Here is a 19,670-nt window from a genome sequence, read left to right as displayed (position 1 = left end):
TGTGGGTGTCAAGTTTGCTTAAATGATCTCTAACCCGATCCTCCTCCACCAAGGGAAAGTCTTCCTCTCTCCAGACTTTCTCTCTTGCCTCCAGGATCTGGGGTTCCTGAGGGCTGGCCTGAGCAGTAAAGACTGAAGCAAAGAAGGCATTCAGTAACTCTGCCTTCTCTGCATCCTTCGTCACCAGGGCACCCACCCCATTCAGCAAAGGGTTTAAGAGCAGCAAGACTTTCCTTGAAACGAACTCAGTGATTTTTGGGAGGACTGTGTGTCTAGGACTTCTAACACTTAGGCCTGATCTCTGTGCTGCTCTGTTCAGTAGTAAAGCTAACAGTTGGGGATGAATAATATTGATAAATTCAGTCAAATTAATAATTAATATGTATTAAATTCCTAAGAACAACTATTGACAGAGGCAGTCATGTGAACTTATTGTCTCTGAACTTTATTAGGACCAGAGGAATACATGGTAATTATATGGGCCTGTGACCAGATGGAGTGGTAGAATTGTTGATGCTGAATATTTGTTCAGAATGGGGAACAAAACAATTTCATATACTTTTCTTACATCATATGAAGGCTCTTGGGCAAAGTTAATTACCAATGAACATCTAATCAATAGGACTCACACCAGAAGGTCAYAGAAATGACTGAGGAGATCTCAGGGTCCTGCAAATTGTTGTATACATTTTGAAATGCAGAGGAAATTCCAGAGATTAGGAGAGTCCTGGTGTTAGCAGCAGTAGTTAAATGGTAGCTAGTGATGATATGGTCAAATACAGGCCTGTTTGTTAGTCTGACATACACATCCCGAGCTGAATAATGAAAAGGTAGATAGGGAGTTTAAATAATGCAGAATATAAAGATAAATTCTTTATTTGCTGTTGTAATCCTTTGAAGTTGTGGTTGCAGAATGTGCCTCCACTATGCACTTTCTAAGCACAAGGTTTCAAAGGAATTTACAGTCTCAGTACTGATGTAATATAATTCCCCTTTTGTGAAGGTTTTGGTTTGATACTGCTAAATATCCTGATGGGGAAAAAAATCATTCTACATCATACTGAAATACATAAATACCATCTTGAGAATAAGATACCAGGTGCCAAGGTAAAAGGCTTTTTCTAGTGCACGAAGGCACAGAAAAGACTTTGCTGGAATCAGAGGCCTGGCAAATCCAAATAGAACTGAGAAGTAGTTTTAACAATGAAGCCAATTGACAATTGAAACAACTGTAAAAGGAAATAGTCCAACTTTTGATGTTATGTAAAATGTATTATGTTTTGATATATGTAAAATGATTCTGTCCTGAAAGACATACATTTGTGGGACATGTTGGGCCTTCTGCATTGTACAAACTTGTGTGAAACCTAACAGTCTGTAGAATAAGATGAGTCAATAATCCTGTCTGGCTTTAAAACATCTTTACTGAAAAGATCTTTACTTTTTTTTTAAGGAGTTTATTTTGAGAAGGTATTAAAGAGTTCAGATACTTCCTTATGGGTGAGGAATATTCAGCTGTACTTATCTGGGATTGTGGTGACTTTATTTGGTGTCTACATGTCAGAGGGAGCCCAAGTTCTTGAGAAAGGATTTTTCTATGGCTATACATACTGCGTCTGGTTTGTCATATGTAAGTATCTTGTGGTTTTAGGCTCTTGTTACATTGTTTTGCTTTTTTAACCTATAGTATAAGTGATTGAACCTGCAAACTCAGTCTCGCCCACTGTTTTTTCCTGTTTTGAGAGACTGTTGAATTATTATTTTCTTTGGAATTATTTACTTGTTCAATTTAAAAGTGTGCTGAAACAGCACAGAGTAGCAAGTAGATCATCTGTACGTGAGTCATATTTTATCTACTAGATGTCAAATAGGCACACAGTTTTGCTGTGTGTTGCTTTAAATCACCTATTAGGGCTACATAGTCCAAGCAAGGAATATATTAAYGGAATAAAATCTATCACTTTCTGTTATCTATCTACAGCTACTTTACTAATAGAAACATGTTATCTGCTTTCCAGTTCTTGCCAGTGTAGGTGGCCTCTACACTTCTGTTGTTGTTAAGTACACAGATAACATTATGAAAGGCTTTTCTGCAGCAGCAGCCATTGTTCTTTCTACCGTTGCATCAGTCATCCTCTTTGGTCTCCAGATAAGTAAGTAGCTTTTGGCCATTTGATCTTATACGCGTGTTTCCTTCCTGGTTGGCAGGCTGTATACGCTTCATACCAAGGCACTCATTTGTGCCTCCTTAAAAAATCAGAAAGTTTCAAACTTGAGAAGTCTCCTCCCAGGAATTGTATGCACTAATGCATTATTTGTGTTGTAAATGTTCTATAAGGTACTTGATGATTCTGTGCTACCAAAGGGATTAATGATCTGTTTTCAGATTCATTGTACAATTTCAAATGGGAGAGTTCTTCCCAATTTAAATAGTTTACCAATTTATATAGCTTTGTTCACAAATCACTTTCTGATGTAGTTCAGTATGCAAATTGATCTAGCTGTATAACTGAGGCTGCTGTTGGTAAGTTATCCTTGTTTGTTGGCTTTAGTACAGCCAGGGCCAAATTAATGTCTTGGCTGTTTCTGCTGGGGCATTACCACATCCCTGTTAAGTGATACCCCCTGCAGATCTAACTTTTACCTTCCTGTTTGCTGTGCCCATCAATGCACGAGAGAGTATCTCAAACGATGACTGGGATCATGATTTATATAGTGAATATTTTTGAGAGGAAATAGCTGATTACTTTGGGCTGTCCTGCAGCTTCAAAGGATTTTCTCCCTGTTCAGTTCCATGTCTGATATCCAGTAGCTCCTGCTCAGTCCTTCACTGTTTTTTGACTTTTCTGCCATAACCCAAAATTGTATGGTGTAATGCTGGAAGAACTAACTCTCTGATATGGTATCAGTGAGGTGAAACTTAACAAAAGTTTGCATAAAGAGATGAGCTTCACAGTTTTGCTGGAAAATAGCACCTTAAATCAAGTGAAGAAAAATACAACCAGTTTTAAAAACTTACCTGGACTGAAAATTTTCTTGTTGGTTGACACAAATCAAGCATGGATTGATGGTCTTTCTGTGAAAGCCTCATTTAAAATACTTTTCAAATGTGTCTAGATTTGCAAAGGCAAACAGAATGCCTTATCACAGACTATTTTTATCCCATCATGTGCTTATCATGAGGTTATTGTAATATAAGTCTGTCAGAGCACATCTGGAGCTGCAAGATGTGTTTTATACTTATTTTTCTGACCGTCACCATATTCTTGCTGATATGTGACTAACTGAAATGGCATAGGGATTGTAAATATTCAAGAGTTTCAGTGACAGAGTGTGATTCCAGATTTTACAGATTAGTATTAACAGCTAATTTTCCTGTTTAGTTCCAAGTAATTTAAATACTGTTATTCAGACTTCATCCCTAATTTATATGGCTTAGTCTTCTGAATGTTTCATTGTACAGGGAGGTGTTTATTTAAACTGTTTTGTCTCTTTTCAGCTGTTACCTTTTCCCTGGGTGCTCTCCTGGTGTGTATTTCTATTTACCTCTATGGATTACCTCGACAAGACACTACAAAAATCCAGCCATCAGAGACTAAGAGTTCCAAAGAGAGACTTGTTACTGTGTGACATTGTCCATAACAAATGGACGCAGACAATAGAAAAAATGGACTGGAAAAAACCTGCATTTTTTTAAAAATTAGCCTTAAGCTAGTCATGAGACAGTTTAAGTGGGATAGAATAAAAGCAGAAGTTAGTTCTGTTTTACATGTGAAGTTTTCAGTGGCTGATGCTGAGGCTACATTAATGCCAAGGATCTGGACGAGTATTTTGTTAAAGGTATTCTTCATTCATGTTGGACAATGAAGAGTCCCATTTACAAGGAAAGCAGAATGAAGGAACTGAACATCAGTTGTATATAATGTACATAATGGAGGGAAATTTGGTTCTTACTGTGTATTTGATAAAATGTCTTGCCATTTGAGGGCAGAAATGCCCAAAAGCTTCAAAGAATTCTATTAAAAAGAGCACTTACTGCCAGCATTTTCTTTTAAACCATTTGGCAATTGCAGTTTGATTAATCACAGGAAAAGTTTGTCTTCTAGGTAATACAGATCAGATTAACAGAGTATTTCACTAGTGTTTTCATTAATAGTATTTTTTTAAATGCAGCCAAGTCTGGCTGTCCTTTCACATCTTCACTAGTAGCAACCATGTTCATGCATCGTTTACCTAGAAGTAATTTGAAGTAGCCCTTGCTAAACAAGAGCTTTAGAAAATAATTTTTAAATGATTTTAAAAGTTATAATGAAAAACTGATGTTACTCTTTAAAAAAATCATTTAAAAAGTGAATGCAACTTCCTACCTGCTGCTACTATTAGAGGAGTGTTTTTTTATGTGCTACTTATCAAACAAATCCCAGTTGTACAGAGGAACATCAAGATGTAGGTGAATGTTCTCATATCTCCAGCTTAGTAAGAAGAAATCAAGTCAAGGCATTAGACTGGTTGATTTTTATCTGTCTTTCAAAGTCTTTTTGTGCATTACAAAGTAATGGTTGAAAACAATTCCTGTAATGTAAGTAAGTTAGGCTTTGATTTAATTAATGAGTGCCAAATGTATAATTTCAAAGCCCTCCCTAATTTTGAGGCCTCACTCAGTTCAACCTTTCCATAAAATCTAACTGCATGTAGGGAAAACTGACTTTGGTGCATTTAAGCAACTTGTTTAAATTCAGAGTGGATTCAAAAGTCTGACCATGTTTATAGCCTGTTTTGATTCCTTCAGATATGAGTTAAACCATCTGAATTTAATTTAAAGTGGGGCATGTTAAACGCGGCAGTAACAAACATGCTTAAATTTCATTCCAGTGGGAAAGGATGCTCCTCTCTGCATTCTGCAAACTGTTCCGTGCATACAGAAGACAGGGTGCCATCAAAGTGGCACTGTGGTGAGTCAAGGCTGTGGTGGGGAGGGCTGGGGTATTGTCAGGCATTGCAGAGGCTGGAACAGCTATCAGCATTATCTTATACATGATGCTCCCCCTCTTCCCAGCAGTGTCCTGGCTCTAGCCTGCGTGTGTACTGTGATGAGGGAGTAGTGTGGTTCCAACCAGCTCAGCAGCAGAACAGCTTTTCCTCAGTCATTGCGAGTGTCAGTTTAACAGGGCAATGGGAAAGAGCAGGTCTTACAGATTCGGCTGTTGATCTTGGCTAACATTACTGAAGGGAGGGTAGAATACAACACAGGCATAAAACCTCTGAAATCCCACAGCTAGGGTAACTAGGCACAGGTCTGACTGACTGACTCAATTTGTAACATAAAAACAGCTATTGTACCATTACCTCTAAGTAAACAATGGCAATTAAAAAGAGGAGAAAACTTTCATTATATAGAACAGCACAGTGTAATGGCATTTCCTTTACCAAAAGGATGTGCTGCATTTGCAGAGCTAAATACAGAACATTTCTCTTTTATGGGAAATACTAAGTACACTAGTGTCCAAGTACACTACTAATACTAAATGTCTGGGAGAAAGTGATTATGACAACTGTGGCCTGCCATGCATGCAGTATGATGCAGCATACAAATCTCTAAGAGCAGACAGAGAGCTTCCAGACTGTGTTAACAATGACTCACAGGAGCATATTTATATCCTCTTGAAAAAAATCTTTTTACTAAGATATTTGACTTTACATTACATACACCTTTATTACATTTGAGTTACAGGTGTAATGCCAAGAAGTTTCATTCCATTAGCTAGAACCAAGCGTACAGCTTGAAAGAGGCAGAGCCTTGCCTGCAAAATAAAAATATCAAGTCACTTATTGTTATGTAATTGGACATAGTTCTCAGGACAGCAGTTAGAAGCAGTCTGTTAAAAGCTAAGAGCACTATGCCCATTTTCTGTCCCCATGTAGAGCACTGAGATTCACACACGTATTCTGAGTGCTGAGTAACAGTTATGCTGGTAGAATTTACATTAGCTGTTCAGAGGCCATTCCAGTGTCAACAAAAGCCTGAGAAAGTGGTATCCAGCTCAGTCTAATAATGACATTTAGACATACAGAACAAAACAAATGAAACCCTGCACCCTCAGAGCAGTGACCAGAAAGGATGCCTGCAGAAGAGCTACTGACTACTAAAAAGTGAAARGCTTTTATGCATTGCACAACTGACACTGGTGGCCACGGCACAGGCTTTTAGAGGCTGAAGATATAGCTGAAATCCCTCCTCCCACTATGCCTGGATTAGATACATCGAACAGCTATGGGATGCTCTGGAAATTCCACTCTTCATTGTCAATGTCTGCTTAGCTGTTACACAACTGGCTTTTTGGGAAGGGTGCTATCAAACTTCATCCCCCAAAATCGTTCTTGAAAGCTGTCACATTGTGAGACAGTTAGAAGGAATTTTCCTTGTCGCTTGGACTTTCTTAGCTCATCTTCCCAAGAATACATGGAACTATCTCCAAAGGCAGTACTATCTATAGTATCTAAGCTCAACTAAAGGGTGCAGCTTCATCATTTTCACTTATTCCCTCCCCCACCAATATGGCTTAATGCTTAAGAATAATTTCTTACCAAAAGCAGATAGGTAATTGCTTTTGAAATAAATAAAAGAAAATAAAAAAAAGACTGTATATTTTTTCCTGAGCAATTAAGGGATCAAACATCTCCTGAGAGATTTGCAGAAATTAATTTGCATCTCTTTGGAACTGCACATTAACAGTTTTCAGCCCAAGTGCTCTAGCTAGAATGGCAATATAGACAATTTGGGATAGGTAGGTGGGAAGAGGGAGGAGAAATTCAGTCATCTCCTAATTCTCTGCCTTCCCACATAAAAGCTAAAGGAAAATGTGAGAAATTAACCAGCAAGTTAAATACTCAAATATTTGCTTAAAAACCAGTTCAGAGGGAAGGGTGATGCAAAGGAAAAAGTTTCTTTGGATTTGGAGCAGTTCTCCTTATTGAGCATTCTGTTTTAGGAAAGTCAGGCAGAGCAGCCCTCTCCAGAAGGCACAGCCGTGAACAGCTCCTGCCTTCCCAAAGTGCTGCCACAAGGCAAGCCTGCCCCTCAGATCGTTAGCCTGAAGGTGTAGATTTTCCCAAGTAGTTCCAAAGCTGGGCTCACAGAGCTGTAATGTATCATTCCTTGGGTGCCCTACACAGACTCTAGCCATATAACAACACTGTGCCATACCTGGGCTAGTTCAGGGGCGCTGCCTTTCACAAGAAGGGTTTTATGTGCCACAGCTGCAAGATGGCTGAAATGGAAAGCACAGTGAGAACAAGCAAGTCCCTTTACAAGAGCAGTGCTGTGGGCTACAGAAACAGAACCGGAAGAGCCACAACTGCAGCATGCCATAGATGATTGTTATTTCCTACAGCCCGTTTTACCCGCTTAAGGGAGGATGTGGTTTTCTCTAGCCTGCATGTTGTCAGAGCATGCCATCAACAAAGTAATGCTTTTAAAAACGACAAACAAAACACCAAACAAAACAGAACTGGAAATACTCAAGAGCCATGTAGCCTGCCCTGTCATTCCTGAGATGTGTGATTCCTTACACAGATTCGTCTAACTTCTTAAAGACTTCCCCAAGCACAGACTCTACAGCTTCCTCCAGCAAGTCTACTGCAGTGTTTCACTGTTCTGGTAAGTCCGACAGTGCCCCCTGTGGGGACGACTCCCTATGGAGGTCACATACTCAGTTTGACTTACAGCAATAACATGCTTTGTCCATCTCAACATGTAGGTTTAGATCAGTGTTTAAAAGGTTTCTGGACAAAAATCTCCTAGTTGAGGTTGAGATCTTATTATCAGCTCAGAGCCACTCTTTAAGACATGATTAGTGCTGCATAATTTCAGGGCCAGGTGCTAAGTTGCAGCCAAGTGATGATTTTGGCCAGAAAGCAATTAGTTTTTGAGGAGGCTCCTGACTCCTTTGTTCCTGGTTCCAAGCTTGATCTCTACTATTTATAGTATTATTTGCTATCTTGCTTTATACTGTTCCTGCACCAAAGAGGCTGGCCCACAAATTTACATCTTCTTACCACTGTTTTAACTCTTCGCAGCAGTGCAGATGGGAGGTCTGCAAAGCCAGGTCAGGAAGAGAAGCACTGCCTGTGCTTACCCAAGAGGTATGCCAGGACCAGCAGTCACCTTACCTAAGTGTGAGGAGATAGCTGACAATGTGCTTGGGTTGCAGATCCTGAGAAGATCTATACAGGACCTCATCATACCTGGGAAGAGAGAAAAGGACTGTTTGATGCTACAGGGGAAGGAAGCTGTGGTCTCAGGCTCATCGGACTTGCTTAAAATCAGAACAAACACACAATCACAACTGCAGAATTAACAGTATTCTTCTGAACCAGGCCTAAGCCATGCAATTAGCACACAATTATTTCCTTCTCCCCATTCACTTATTGTTGGAAGGAGGTTGCTGCTACTCCTCATCATGTAAACACTGTAGACGCCAGAGCTCAAAGTTGCATGCTATGGCGAAGAAAACATAAAAGCTGTATTTGATCCTGGAACACTATGTCTGGTTTTACATTTTACATTTACATGATTCTAAGTTCCAAGGAGCAAAAAACATATATTAAACAACTAAGGTAGTCAAAAGTAGTCCCTTAAAAGATGTTGCCTTTTAATAACTGCAGCTTAGAATTTTAAGTAGCCAAAGGGGATCTTGTAACATTAGAAGAGACAAAACAATATGGGTTTGCATAATCCTGAAATAAAATCTGCTTGTGTAAGACAGCATTAAGCTGGAAAATACATGCAGATTCATGGAGATTCATGGTTCTTCTTCATGTGTCCTGCTACTTGTGCACATGCTCTTTTTCACAGCCTGTACAAAGTTACCCAACATCTCTGGGGCTGAATAACTTTCAAATTCAAAGCTAGGAAGTGGGGAAATGGACTTCCTGGTCTTTGCTTAGCTCCCAAGCCCACCCCTGCCAGCATACCCAAGCTGAACTTCTCTGGGATCTTCCTCCTTTAAAGGCAAGTTGCAGTAGAACCGGAGAGCAGGCTCTGATAATACGGGCTCAGTGGTCACGTGGAGCTGTAACACCAGGGAGGGAGAGTTCCCCATTACCCGCAATGGGTAAACCATAAAAATGTCTCTTATATGTGCACTCAGAAGCTCCCCTTAGCCAGCACATCCCAGGTGGCCACAGTTCAAACAGGGAAGGTTGCTCCCATTATACCACTTGAACAGATGTGGTGAGACAAAATCAGGGAAACATATGCATCATCTCAGGGACAACCTAGATATCGGCAGCTGTTAACCATCAGAGACAGTGACATAGTTTAACCAGCACTACCCAAATGGCCATTAATAAAGCTTCGTGAAGCAACAAAGCTAGTATCAAATGAAGGGCACACCTGCCATATTAGTTTTGGCCTGTAACAACTTGTTAGATTATTTATTTATCAGTAAATAAGTCCCATTTCTGCAGGGGCATACGTGCTACCTTTCATCTACTATTCAYTGGTCTGCACGGTTAATGAGCAAGAACCTCTGCTTGAAAGCGGACAGGTGTCAGGTATGCAGCAGTCCCTGCAGAACAGCCTGAAGTACATTAACTCTGTCAGTTTCCACACAGAAGACGGGCAGCTATGCGCTAATCCAATAAAAACTGAGAAACAATCCACAAGTTTTCTGTGAAATACAATTGCTCTGGATAAATAAGACTGTCGGTCTCATCCAGTCAGAGTGTTGGCTGGTCAGTGAAGTCATGGCTGGTCTTGCTATTGCTCAAGAGAGCATAGAGCATAAGATAAATGGAAGGCAGGCATTCTGAGGCAATGACAGTGAATGGCAGGACTCTGCAACCTACAGTCTCAGGTGGTAGGAAGAAGCCAGCTGGGACTCTGACATGAGCAATGAGTTTTGGAGGTCCAAATTTTAGAAGGGTGCCCTCAAGAAAGCCTTACTGTGGCCAAAGGAGTCTTTGGCACTGCACAGGGTGCAAAGCAGCCAACAAGACYTTTACTAGGAATTCTGAAAGCCTCAATTATTTTCAACTCCAACACGGGCTGTGTGACATGGACAACTCCCCTAGTCTTTGTACTTTAATTTTACACAAAATAGTGAAAACAGCAACTGCTCAACTTGAAGACTGAGTTAATGAAGAACATTACTGTTATTAACAGGTATTAATTGTGCACATCCTTCACAGCTACTGAGTGTGTACATACATATTCCATTTCACCTCACCCAGGAGCACTCCCTCTCTCTTTTCCACATGACCAAAATAGAACAAGAGAATCCAAGTGAATCTGCAGCTAATGTTATACAGGGTTTAGGATATTTTTGTGAAGACAAGAAATAATTAAGAGACTCAGTTACATAGAGTATGCTCAAAATACCACTTTCTCAACTCATATGGTTTCTAAAGTCTACATATTCACTTATGCAGATCTTTCAAGGAAGGGTTACTGTTGCAGTCAGTACGGTCCAATGGACAAGCCATTGCCTAAAATACCACTGTTCTCTTATGATTGTGCAATCTGTGCCTGCTCAACAGGCTAGCAGCAAATCTCATAAGTCTATTTTAAGGGAACTGGTATTTGGAAAGAAAATTAGACAAACCTGAGAAGATGCTGAAGAACTGAGATAGCCTCTGGCTCTTGCAAGCATGCCACATTAACATCAGTCAGCTGCTCATTCCCATGCATCTGCTCTAAACTAGAAGACATAAGAATCAAAAACAAATGCTGGATGAAAAACCCTTGTTAGCCAAGCTGAACAGAAAGTAACAATAATTTGTATTTTGAAAAGAAAGTGGAGGCATCTTTTGCTCAAGCTGAATAAAACATTTGAGACAGGCTAGCTGATTTCAGTCCAAGATAAAAAGTCATTTAAAATTTGTGCTAGACATTCAGTTTCAACAAGTTTTAAAAAGAGATTAGACACATGGCATGGTGTAGAGGTTGATGCTACAAGGACTAGGGAGGTACTCAACATCCCTATTACAACAGCTGCGCATGCTAAGGGAGGACAAGAGGAATGGACTACAGAAAGGGATTGGGCTTGCATGCGCTCCCTAAATAGCATCTTTTATTACCACTGTCTCAGACAGAATACCAGGCTGGATGGACCATTGGTCTGATTCAAGAGGGTATCTCACACGCTCTTATGAAAATACATTTCCATGTCTGCATTAGAAATGCTCTGAAAGAACACTGAAAGTGACAAAACTGTTCAAATTGACCTCCTGAAATTCTTAAAAAATAAAATAAAAAATTAAATTAAAAAAATTAAACTCCTCTCAGATGTTTGACCTGGGTCAACAAGAAGGGTTCTACTTTTAACCTTGGGTTAGCAACAGTAGGAAATAACAGCATGTGAGATAACACTAGCTACAGTGGCAACCAAAAACCATCTAAGTCCTGTAACTTGGTATATTTTGCAAATTCAGGCACACTGATTTTTGGATCATTGATTCCCAGGTCCTAGGGCCAGGATTCTTCATCACTGACACCAACCACACACAGAAGCTGTCCCTAAAACTGTGTAAGTAGAGGGGTCGGCTTAGCTCAGCCCTATGGAGATGAGGTAGAAATTTCATTTTAATTGGTTTACTCTTCTGGGAAGTCTCATGAATTCCTATTGTAAACTCACACATCAGATGAAGGAGTAAACATTGTATTTACAGAAGATTCTTTTCTTCCAGTAGTAAGTTAGTGAAGCTAAAATACGTGTCAAACAGTGCACTCGTGCATACAAATGTTCCTCTTACCTGTGGAGTCTGGCATGTGTGTACTGCAAGAACACACCTGTATCTCCCCGACTTTGAAGAGCTCGATCCCAGCTAAACTGATAATCAGAAGACAGAAGGCCCTGAAAGTCCTAGAACAATAACTCAAATCAATGTCAGCTAGATATAGCTCCATGTCTCAAACTTACAACCTCTCACAAAAGATGCTAACACCACAGAAGCAGCTCAGACTCACCTGAATTATTAGTGCTGCAAGACCAATCTTCTCTGCTGTCTCCACAGGGTTTTCTATCTCTTTGGTTGCTGAATAGAAAGAAAAACAAAATTTTAGGTCTGTAATAGTACAACTCCCTCACTCAGACCTGGAGATGCCAATGAAGCAGCATATCTTGCAAAATTGTTAACTGGCAACACAGAAATTGTCAGGATGCACACAGCAAGAAGTCCAGGATATAAATCTTTCTTAGAAGTTAAAAATACAGCTTTTTCAGACTTGCTTTTTTTTCCTTCCCTTAATACGTGTGATACAGATTTTACGGTCAGAAGGGTCCATTACAGCAGCCTAGATTACATGGACTTTCTCTTCATGATTCAGACAGCCAATCTCTAACACCAAGAAGAGAATGATAAAGGAATTCAGTCTTCATTTAAAAGCTCCAAGTGATAGACCTAAACAATCCAAGAAAAATTGTTCCAATGGTTAATGACTCATACTCAGAAGTGCATTTACGGAGTATTCACACCATCTGCTGCAGGCATCTAAAATGACTATGGCATCTAACTAGGCATCTAAACCAAACCTACACTGGGGGGCCAGATTTCTCCATTGAGCCAAAGGGAAGAAACTAGTTTTACCCACAGATTGGCTGAGTAAAGGCAATCTAGGGCATCCAAGTCTAAAGAAGCCTAAAATTAGAGTGTGTGAATATTGCCTTATTTCAGCTCTAAGTTCACCTAACTTTACCTTCTTTCACTAAACATTATTAGTTCTTTGATTAAAACCCCTCTTCTGTCAGGAGTCTTCTCCCTGGGTATAGACATGGTGAGAGCCTCTCCAAAGCTTTTCTAATTAAACATACTGAAGTCTATCACTACAAAAACTAATTATTCTGAAACAGTCTAAGAGAGAATGCCCTCACAACAGCTGCAGAGACATGTCTGCAAAGCTATTTCCAGCTTTTTCACAACTCAGTGATATTCTTCAGCAGATAAGCAGCACACTGATGTGTACAGAAGTTCACTGAAGGGCCTGTTCACTCCCTGTCTCACAGGGAAGTTCACAGGGCTAAGCTGGCACAACAGCTCATCAGAAGTACAGTAAACTTGCCTGCATCAACAGCACTTTAGATGTTGGATCTTCACAGAAATCAATTACTTGTGTCTGGACACAGTGACCTTGCCTAGTGAAAAGGTGCTGCTTTTGACATACATAAGGCTTTCTGTTTTTAAGCTCAGATCACAGCGCTCTCTGTCAGGGTCTCCCCCTCTTCCTATTTGTGTCTTCTGGAGAAAAATGAGAATTCATAGTTGCCTTTACAAGGAGCAAGTCTGCTCCTCTTTAGCAGGGCCCATAGTGTATTTTTTAATTGTGGTCTATGAGTTAAATTTGCAGAGTTCAGGCTATAATTTGCTGTCCCAGCTGATCTTTCACTAACAGTAGAAGATGGAAAATACAGCCGTTATCTTAAGGCATGATTTAGGTGGACACAATTTTATAGTACAGTTTTAGTACATGTAAATCCCTGCTCAGCTATTTCTTCAATCCAGGTCTGCAAAACCAACGGAGAAATTTTTGAATAGTTTCTTCTATTCATGCCTTTGCTATTTACAAAATTCTGAAAGAACTAAGCTTGAAACGTGTGGGGACAGCTTATAGCCCTGAGAAGTCTCAGGCTGTCTATTCACTTACTGGACAAATATGCTCAGATTATGTTATGTTTCATAACAGAGACTTATTTCAAAGCAAACAAAACAACTACCTCAGAGTTCTGGCTTTTTTGTTGTTTTTGTTCTTAAAGATGAAAACTAACATTCTGCAAAACTGAGTCAGCAGTGGGTACTAGATTTAAAAATATTGTGCTATTTGGCCAAAGGAAATCCTTCCTCGTGGCACTGTTAGATGAGATGCTAGATGGGACATAGACAAAAGTATCTACAAAAAAGTAAAGAAGCAAAGAAATGGTATTACAGAGAGGGCTTATGTGGACAGCAGGGCTCATTAAGATGAGTAAAAAGAAAAAAGAATGCCAGTAATGAAAACTTAAATAGCAGAACCATGCACAACTAATAGCAAAGACAGAGTTTATGCAAAGGTATTTGACTAACCAGCTACACACAGGCATGACTTAAAGCTAGCATTGGCTGGTAGATGCTCAGCTCCCAAAGTCTCTCCAATGACAGTCAGGCATCTTGGTGTCACACATACTTATAATATCTTCCACTGCATATCTAATGCTTTGCAAACACTGAAGACATCACTGTGAATCAGGAACTTGTGGTTCCAATTTTAGGAAAGGGGAAGCAAGGCAGGAATTCAAACATAAGGGGGAAAACTTTCACAAGCATGGGTATGATTTAGGATCTAATGGACAAACTCTGGGGAATGCTACAGTGTCATCTGAACTCACTGCTTCCTTTGGCTGTTCTCCTGCTTATTGCTCATGCATGTTAGTTCAGTCTGGCATAAAAATAATTCGCCTTTGTGCTCAGCTATGATACTGAGCTTTAAACTGAAGCTCTAGCTCCTTTCCTCTCTGCAGTAATACTGGTTTGAATAGTGGGTCACCCTTCTATCATTCTGCCTGCCTCTCTTCTCCTTGTTCAATCTACGAGCAAAGTTATCTGGATTTAAAATGCTGAAGAGGCAGAGCAGGGAATGTGGGCATTACTTAACCTGATCAGTTCATTATTTCAGTTCAGCATGTAATCCCTGAAAGCACAAGAGAGGGGGCAGCACTTCACTGAGAACTGCTTAAATCATCTTTGTTTCAAGAGAAAGCAGCTCTAGAACCGCAGCCTGAAGTGCAGGCAAACATCCCCTTCTGCAGATTCTGCAGCAGGGACGTGACCTGCTGGGGACTCAGGAGACAGGCTGGGAGGATGACAAGACAGTCGAGTCTCAGAGAAACTACAGTTAATCTTGCCAGAGAAATCTGTTAGAGCTACCGGTCCCTTGGCTGAAAGCTGACTGTGCCCTGAACTTCAGTCCCAACTCCACTATTGGCTAGTTTTTCCCTCCTGGAAAAGGCAACTGTTGTCTCCCCAGGAGTAGGTACTTCCTTTCCAGTGCAAGAGCATGGTAAAATAATTTTACTGAATGTTAAGATTTGCAAATCTGTAATTTAGGGAAGTTCACAGAGGTGCAAAGGATTATTTTAACATCGTTTATATAATGGGAGATGRAAAAAGTACAAAGATGAGAGTGTATCACTGATTGGTCTGATTCAGGGGAGAGTGAATGGTAGAAAAGATGACAGGGTTTTGATCAACGCAGAACATCAAATGAAATGAATAAGATCTGAAATAGCTAACTTTTTGCAGAGGCCATGTTTTGTAACATCCTTGAGCGAGCTTCATCTAAAACATCTTCCAGGAAAATAACTTCTCCTCTCCGAGTCTTCATTCCTTGAACTAACCCAAAAGACACATGCTGACACCTGTGTTGAAAAGCAGCAGGACCTAAAATTACATTTTAATCAATAGAAAGGTTTGCAGTGTTTGTTCAGAGCTGGATTTCAACCAGCAAACAGCAATAACAGCTGAATAAACAATGCTTCAACGTGGGAAGCTTGGTGATATAATCAGTAACTCTTATTTCAGGAACCAAAGCTCCATACGTATTATATAATGGGAAAGTTATGATCAGAATTATGATAACCTGGTCATCTGTGTGCTCTTGGGAACCTCTCTTGCTACTAGCTCTAATACAGAGGGCTCAATGCAATAAATTGAGGAGAGGCAAGATGTAGACAGATCAAATTAATGTGGCAACACAAATCTCTAATAACATCAGAAAGAGAGTCATAATAACTTTATTGTGGCTACATTAAACTAAAAGTGTAATTAGTCATTACTACTAACAAAACATTCACTATTTCTGCTCACAATAATCTCAAACACTAGTCTGGACCCATAACCAAAGGTAATTTTAGTGCAACTTTAAGGGCAGTGAAAGTAGGCAGACTAATATTCCTGAAGGCTAAAATCCTATCTTTAACTGTAAAAGACATGCAGTCTCTCTGAGAAAGGAATATGATTTAGTCTCCAGATCCATTACTGACCTTTGCTCAGATTGCCAAGAAGGTTGATGATTACAATGAATAACAGTGGGGATACTTATCCCCACTAAATATTTCAACTCTGAAGTATAAGGAATTCAGATCTTTGCGAAAATGTACTCCAAGTATTCTTCTAACACACATCACCCCAAAGGCTATATGCCATAAAATCTGAAAAGTTGCTTTCCTTTTTCCCCACTTTTACAGTAAGAAGTCATGAAAGGCCCATTAAATGACTGACAGGGCTACTTTTTTGTCCCTTCCTAAAAAAATGGCAATGTCTCCATTTGCAAGTAAAGTAGACCACGAGGAGCAAACCTGTAGAGTGAAACAGTTGGTGCAGAGTACATGACACCCCCATTGCAAGCAATTCTGGGGGTATTGTTTTTTTTTTCCCCCCTCCTCGTTGGACTAGTAGTACTTGAGTCCTGGAGGCAGAATGTTTGCTTACCCTGTGGTTCATTAGTTGCATATTTACAGCACATCTTGTAGCTTAGTTTCATTCAAAATGAATCAGTTCACATACTCTGAAATGCCTATGTGATGTGCTACAGCACAGTAGGTGGGAACAATTATGAGAGTCTCTTCAAAAGTACACTCAACTGAAATGCTAATGTATATGCACCCATTCTTAACCCCAAAAGAAGTATAAAATTAAGCTCCATATATACATACCTTTCTGCCCAGTCATAACCCATTAGCTTCAGTATTTGGAACAAATGTTGAAAGTGATTACTTTGACTTTTATCTGTCTGAAGAATAAAATTGATGCATATTAGAAGACAGTCCAGGTTAGATAAGTATTAGCTTTTAACATGCAAACACACAACACCACAGATACTGTGTCATTATGTCATTGCAAGCAGAATTAAGACCTCTGAAGGCAGACAAGACCTGAAAAATATTTGAAAATATTTGGAATATTGAAATACTTGGAAACAGCATCTTTTCAGAAAAAGTAATCTACCTCTTTGAAACTGATTATTCCTAGGTCCTAAATACAAAGCCATAAATAGAAATGTAACTTTGATGTTCTTATTTTCCCATAATCTGTCAGCTGCCCATCAGATAAGAAGCCTCCATTTTCACTTCAGAGCCTTGCTGCTTYTGATATGTTTCCATGTTTTACATGACCAAACCTCATGAGCTTCCTTTGGCTTAGAGACAGAAAACCCCTTAAAGTCTATCAATAATATAACTGACATAATGATATACCTATCAGTGACGTACCCGCATAGGCTGACGTGGTTTCTAATGAAAGTCAAAAGCCTTTCTAATGAAAGGCTTTCATTGGGCTAAACTCACTGTCTCCAGAACCCATTAGTTTCTGTTGTCTCCCATGTGACTTGTGGGGCTTTACATACAAGTCAGGTACATAATTAAAAAGTACCAATGATCACATTTCCATATTAATGATGCATCTTTTGCGCCCTTCAGCTTTCAGTTGCTCTCTCCCATGACTCAAGGCAGTTTCTACTGGAATTTCCTTATATCTAACAATGATCTTTCTTTATGTGTTTCCAGCCACTATTGTTGCTGCAAAGTTCATATTCCTACCTAGTGACTACATCATTCAGACTCTTCCATATCCCTCATTAAAAAGGAAAAAAGACAACACTGGAGTCATCTTTAAATAAACAGTATTTCCTCCTTTGCTGGTGTTTTGGGACAATGAGTGAGCAATGAGTGAAGTGCTTATCTGTGTTTCTTAACTCGACCACTGCATCAAGCCTAAAGCATCTGCCTCCATTTTCATAGTTTCTCAAAACGTATTCTTTTTCTATGTATCACCTTTCACTGTGCAGATCTACGAACAAGGCTGATAAACGAACAGCAGTTGTCAGCAATTCAAATGAGTTCTTCCAAGCTCTTTTCCATGCACCTCACATGTGGGAGAAGCTCTCTGTAACCACTGCAAAGCCAGCTCTCTTCTGCTAAAATATCTAACAATAAACTTTATGAAGTTTAGATTAAGTCCAGCTCATTGTATCGGCCAGTGCTGCCTTGCTGTTTCCTTTGCTCCCCACCATGTCTGCACTTAACTCTTTTCTCATGTTTTAGGAGAGATTGTAAATGCTGTGACAGGAACTGGTTTTGTATCGTGTGTACACAGCACCTCCCTCAGCACACACGTGGACCATGGTCACAGTGCAGAGTTTTCAGCTAAAACTAACCCAAAAGCTGACTTCAGTTTGTAATTGCCTGTCTGAACAGTGTACATAGGAATAGTATACAGAAGAATATTTAAAATTATTAAAAGACAATAATAAAAAAAAAGTCTAGTAGATTATTTTTAGAATCCTATAAATTCTCAAGGAAATAAGGGCATTAAAGCTGAGGCCAAGTTGAGAATACCCATCAGGCAGTACAAGCTAAATTCCAGGTTTCAAATGGCCACCTGAAAACTAAGCATCAGTCCCATTTTGGATGCTGTGTGATATCATAAGCAGCATAGTAATGGGTGCTATTTATAGCTGAAGTTAAAATTGTGTGAAATCCAAAATTGTTAAGAAGGATGGAAATAAACAGTAGTACCACACAACTTCATCTCTGCCTAAAAGTAATACTCAAAAAGTGGATGTGTAAGTAGGGGGGGRAAAAAAAAGGATGAATTTGAAGACACTACAGTTTCATAAAATACTATATTTTTTGCACAGCTTCATAGCATGACAAACATAAAACAAATGCTTAAAAGAAGCTTCATATGATGAATAGCCATGTTTTCCTTATGGGCCCCAAAAGTATATATATCCAAATACATAGCCTAAGCAGCCTAAATAGTTACCTTTACAGGAGAAGTTTGCAGACTGACAGTGGGGATTATACTTCATTTTTCATGCATAAAAAGAGTTTCCAGTTCCTGCTTTAAGTGCAACATTCAGCTGAATCTTAGAAGCTCTTTAATACATGTCATGCATTTTATAACCTTTTTGGATCTTGCTCATATCACTGCATTTTTATGAATTAAGTAGGGATTTTTAATATAAATCAGTATATGCACTGATTTACAGCACTACAACTGATAAACCAATTTAWTGTTCTTTTAAACAAGTTTCAGTGATCTTATGAAATCTCAGAAGCCTCTAAATAAATTTCTTATAGCAAGATATTAAGTATGAGGATTCTGAAGTACATCTGTATTTAATAATTAAAGACTAAAGTCATCAGTGTTCTCCCTTAAACCTGTGAAGCTCTCCCCTCTGATAATACTGAACATAATCCTAATCCACTAAAAAGCACTGCCATAAAAGCAGCAGCAAGGCTAAGTCCCACTCATCAGGCAGTCTGTCCTCCAAACTCTAGTAACAGTTTATGCTCTCTCTCTCTCTATGACCCACTTTATTGGYTCTCACAAAGTCAGGAATGACAGAAATACTAACCATGTTATCCAAAATCCATGCAGCCTTAGCAAGTTTGAGAGAACAGGACTAGACGGCCTAGTTTGTCATCGCCAACTTGAATGCGACGTAGATTATAATGGCCACATCAATCACATGACAGGATAGTTTTGCTGCATATTTTGTTTGGACTAGGAGTAGATCAAAGAGGTCCAGACAGGGAAGTGAAGAGTTATTAGAGTTCTGCTACGATCAGCCAGCCAACTTAAGACCACTGCTTCCACACTTGTTCATTCTATTAGCCTAGCATTCAGTCCACATC

At 39.5% G+C, this 19,670-nt stretch overlaps 2 protein-coding genes across 7 annotated transcripts in view; one reads left to right on the top strand and one right to left on the bottom strand.

Annotated features, from left to right (window-relative positions):
- SLC35A1 (solute carrier family 35 member A1) overlaps positions 1 to 4,755 on the top strand; it is a 20,975-nt gene extending 16,220 nt beyond the window's left edge. For all 3 annotated transcript variants that reach the window (XM_026062670.1, XM_026062669.1, XM_026062671.1), the window contains 3 exons: positions 1,454 to 1,630; positions 2,019 to 2,153; positions 3,500 to 4,755. In XM_026062670.1, coding sequence (XP_025918455.1) covers positions 1,454 to 1,630; positions 2,019 to 2,153; positions 3,500 to 3,630 — 443 coding nt within the window. In that variant the 3' untranslated portion in view covers positions 3,631 to 4,755. The remainder of the gene's footprint in view (positions 1 to 1,453; positions 1,631 to 2,018; positions 2,154 to 3,499) is intronic.
- Positions 4,756 to 5,656: 901 nt separating this feature from the next.
- The window catches only part of RARS2 (arginyl-tRNA synthetase 2, mitochondrial), a 41,280-nt gene continuing 27,266 nt past the window's right edge, over positions 5,657 to 19,670 (bottom strand). For all 4 annotated transcript variants that reach the window (XM_026062665.1, XM_026062666.1, XM_026062668.1 and 1 more), the window contains 8 exons: positions 16,686 to 16,762; positions 15,265 to 15,389; positions 11,969 to 12,036; positions 11,755 to 11,864; positions 10,605 to 10,700; positions 8,170 to 8,244; positions 7,205 to 7,268; positions 5,657 to 5,801 (listed from right to left, as the gene is read on the bottom strand). In XM_026062665.1, the coding sequence (XP_025918450.1) occupies positions 5,715 to 5,801; positions 7,205 to 7,268; positions 8,170 to 8,244; positions 10,605 to 10,700; positions 11,755 to 11,864; positions 11,969 to 12,036; positions 15,265 to 15,389; positions 16,686 to 16,762 (702 nt within the window). In that variant the 3' untranslated portion in view covers positions 5,657 to 5,714. The remainder of the gene's footprint in view (positions 5,802 to 7,204; positions 7,269 to 8,169; positions 8,245 to 10,604; positions 10,701 to 11,754; positions 11,865 to 11,968; positions 12,037 to 15,264; positions 15,390 to 16,685; positions 16,763 to 19,670) is intronic.

This window comes from Apteryx rowi, unplaced genomic scaffold (genome assembly GCF_003343035.1).
Source record: "Apteryx rowi isolate R43461 unplaced genomic scaffold, aptRow1 scaffold_191, whole genome shotgun sequence".
Classification (NCBI taxonomy): Eukaryota; Metazoa; Chordata; class Aves; order Apterygiformes; family Apterygidae; genus Apteryx; species Apteryx rowi.
This window is presented reverse-complemented; position numbering and strand designations above follow the sequence as displayed.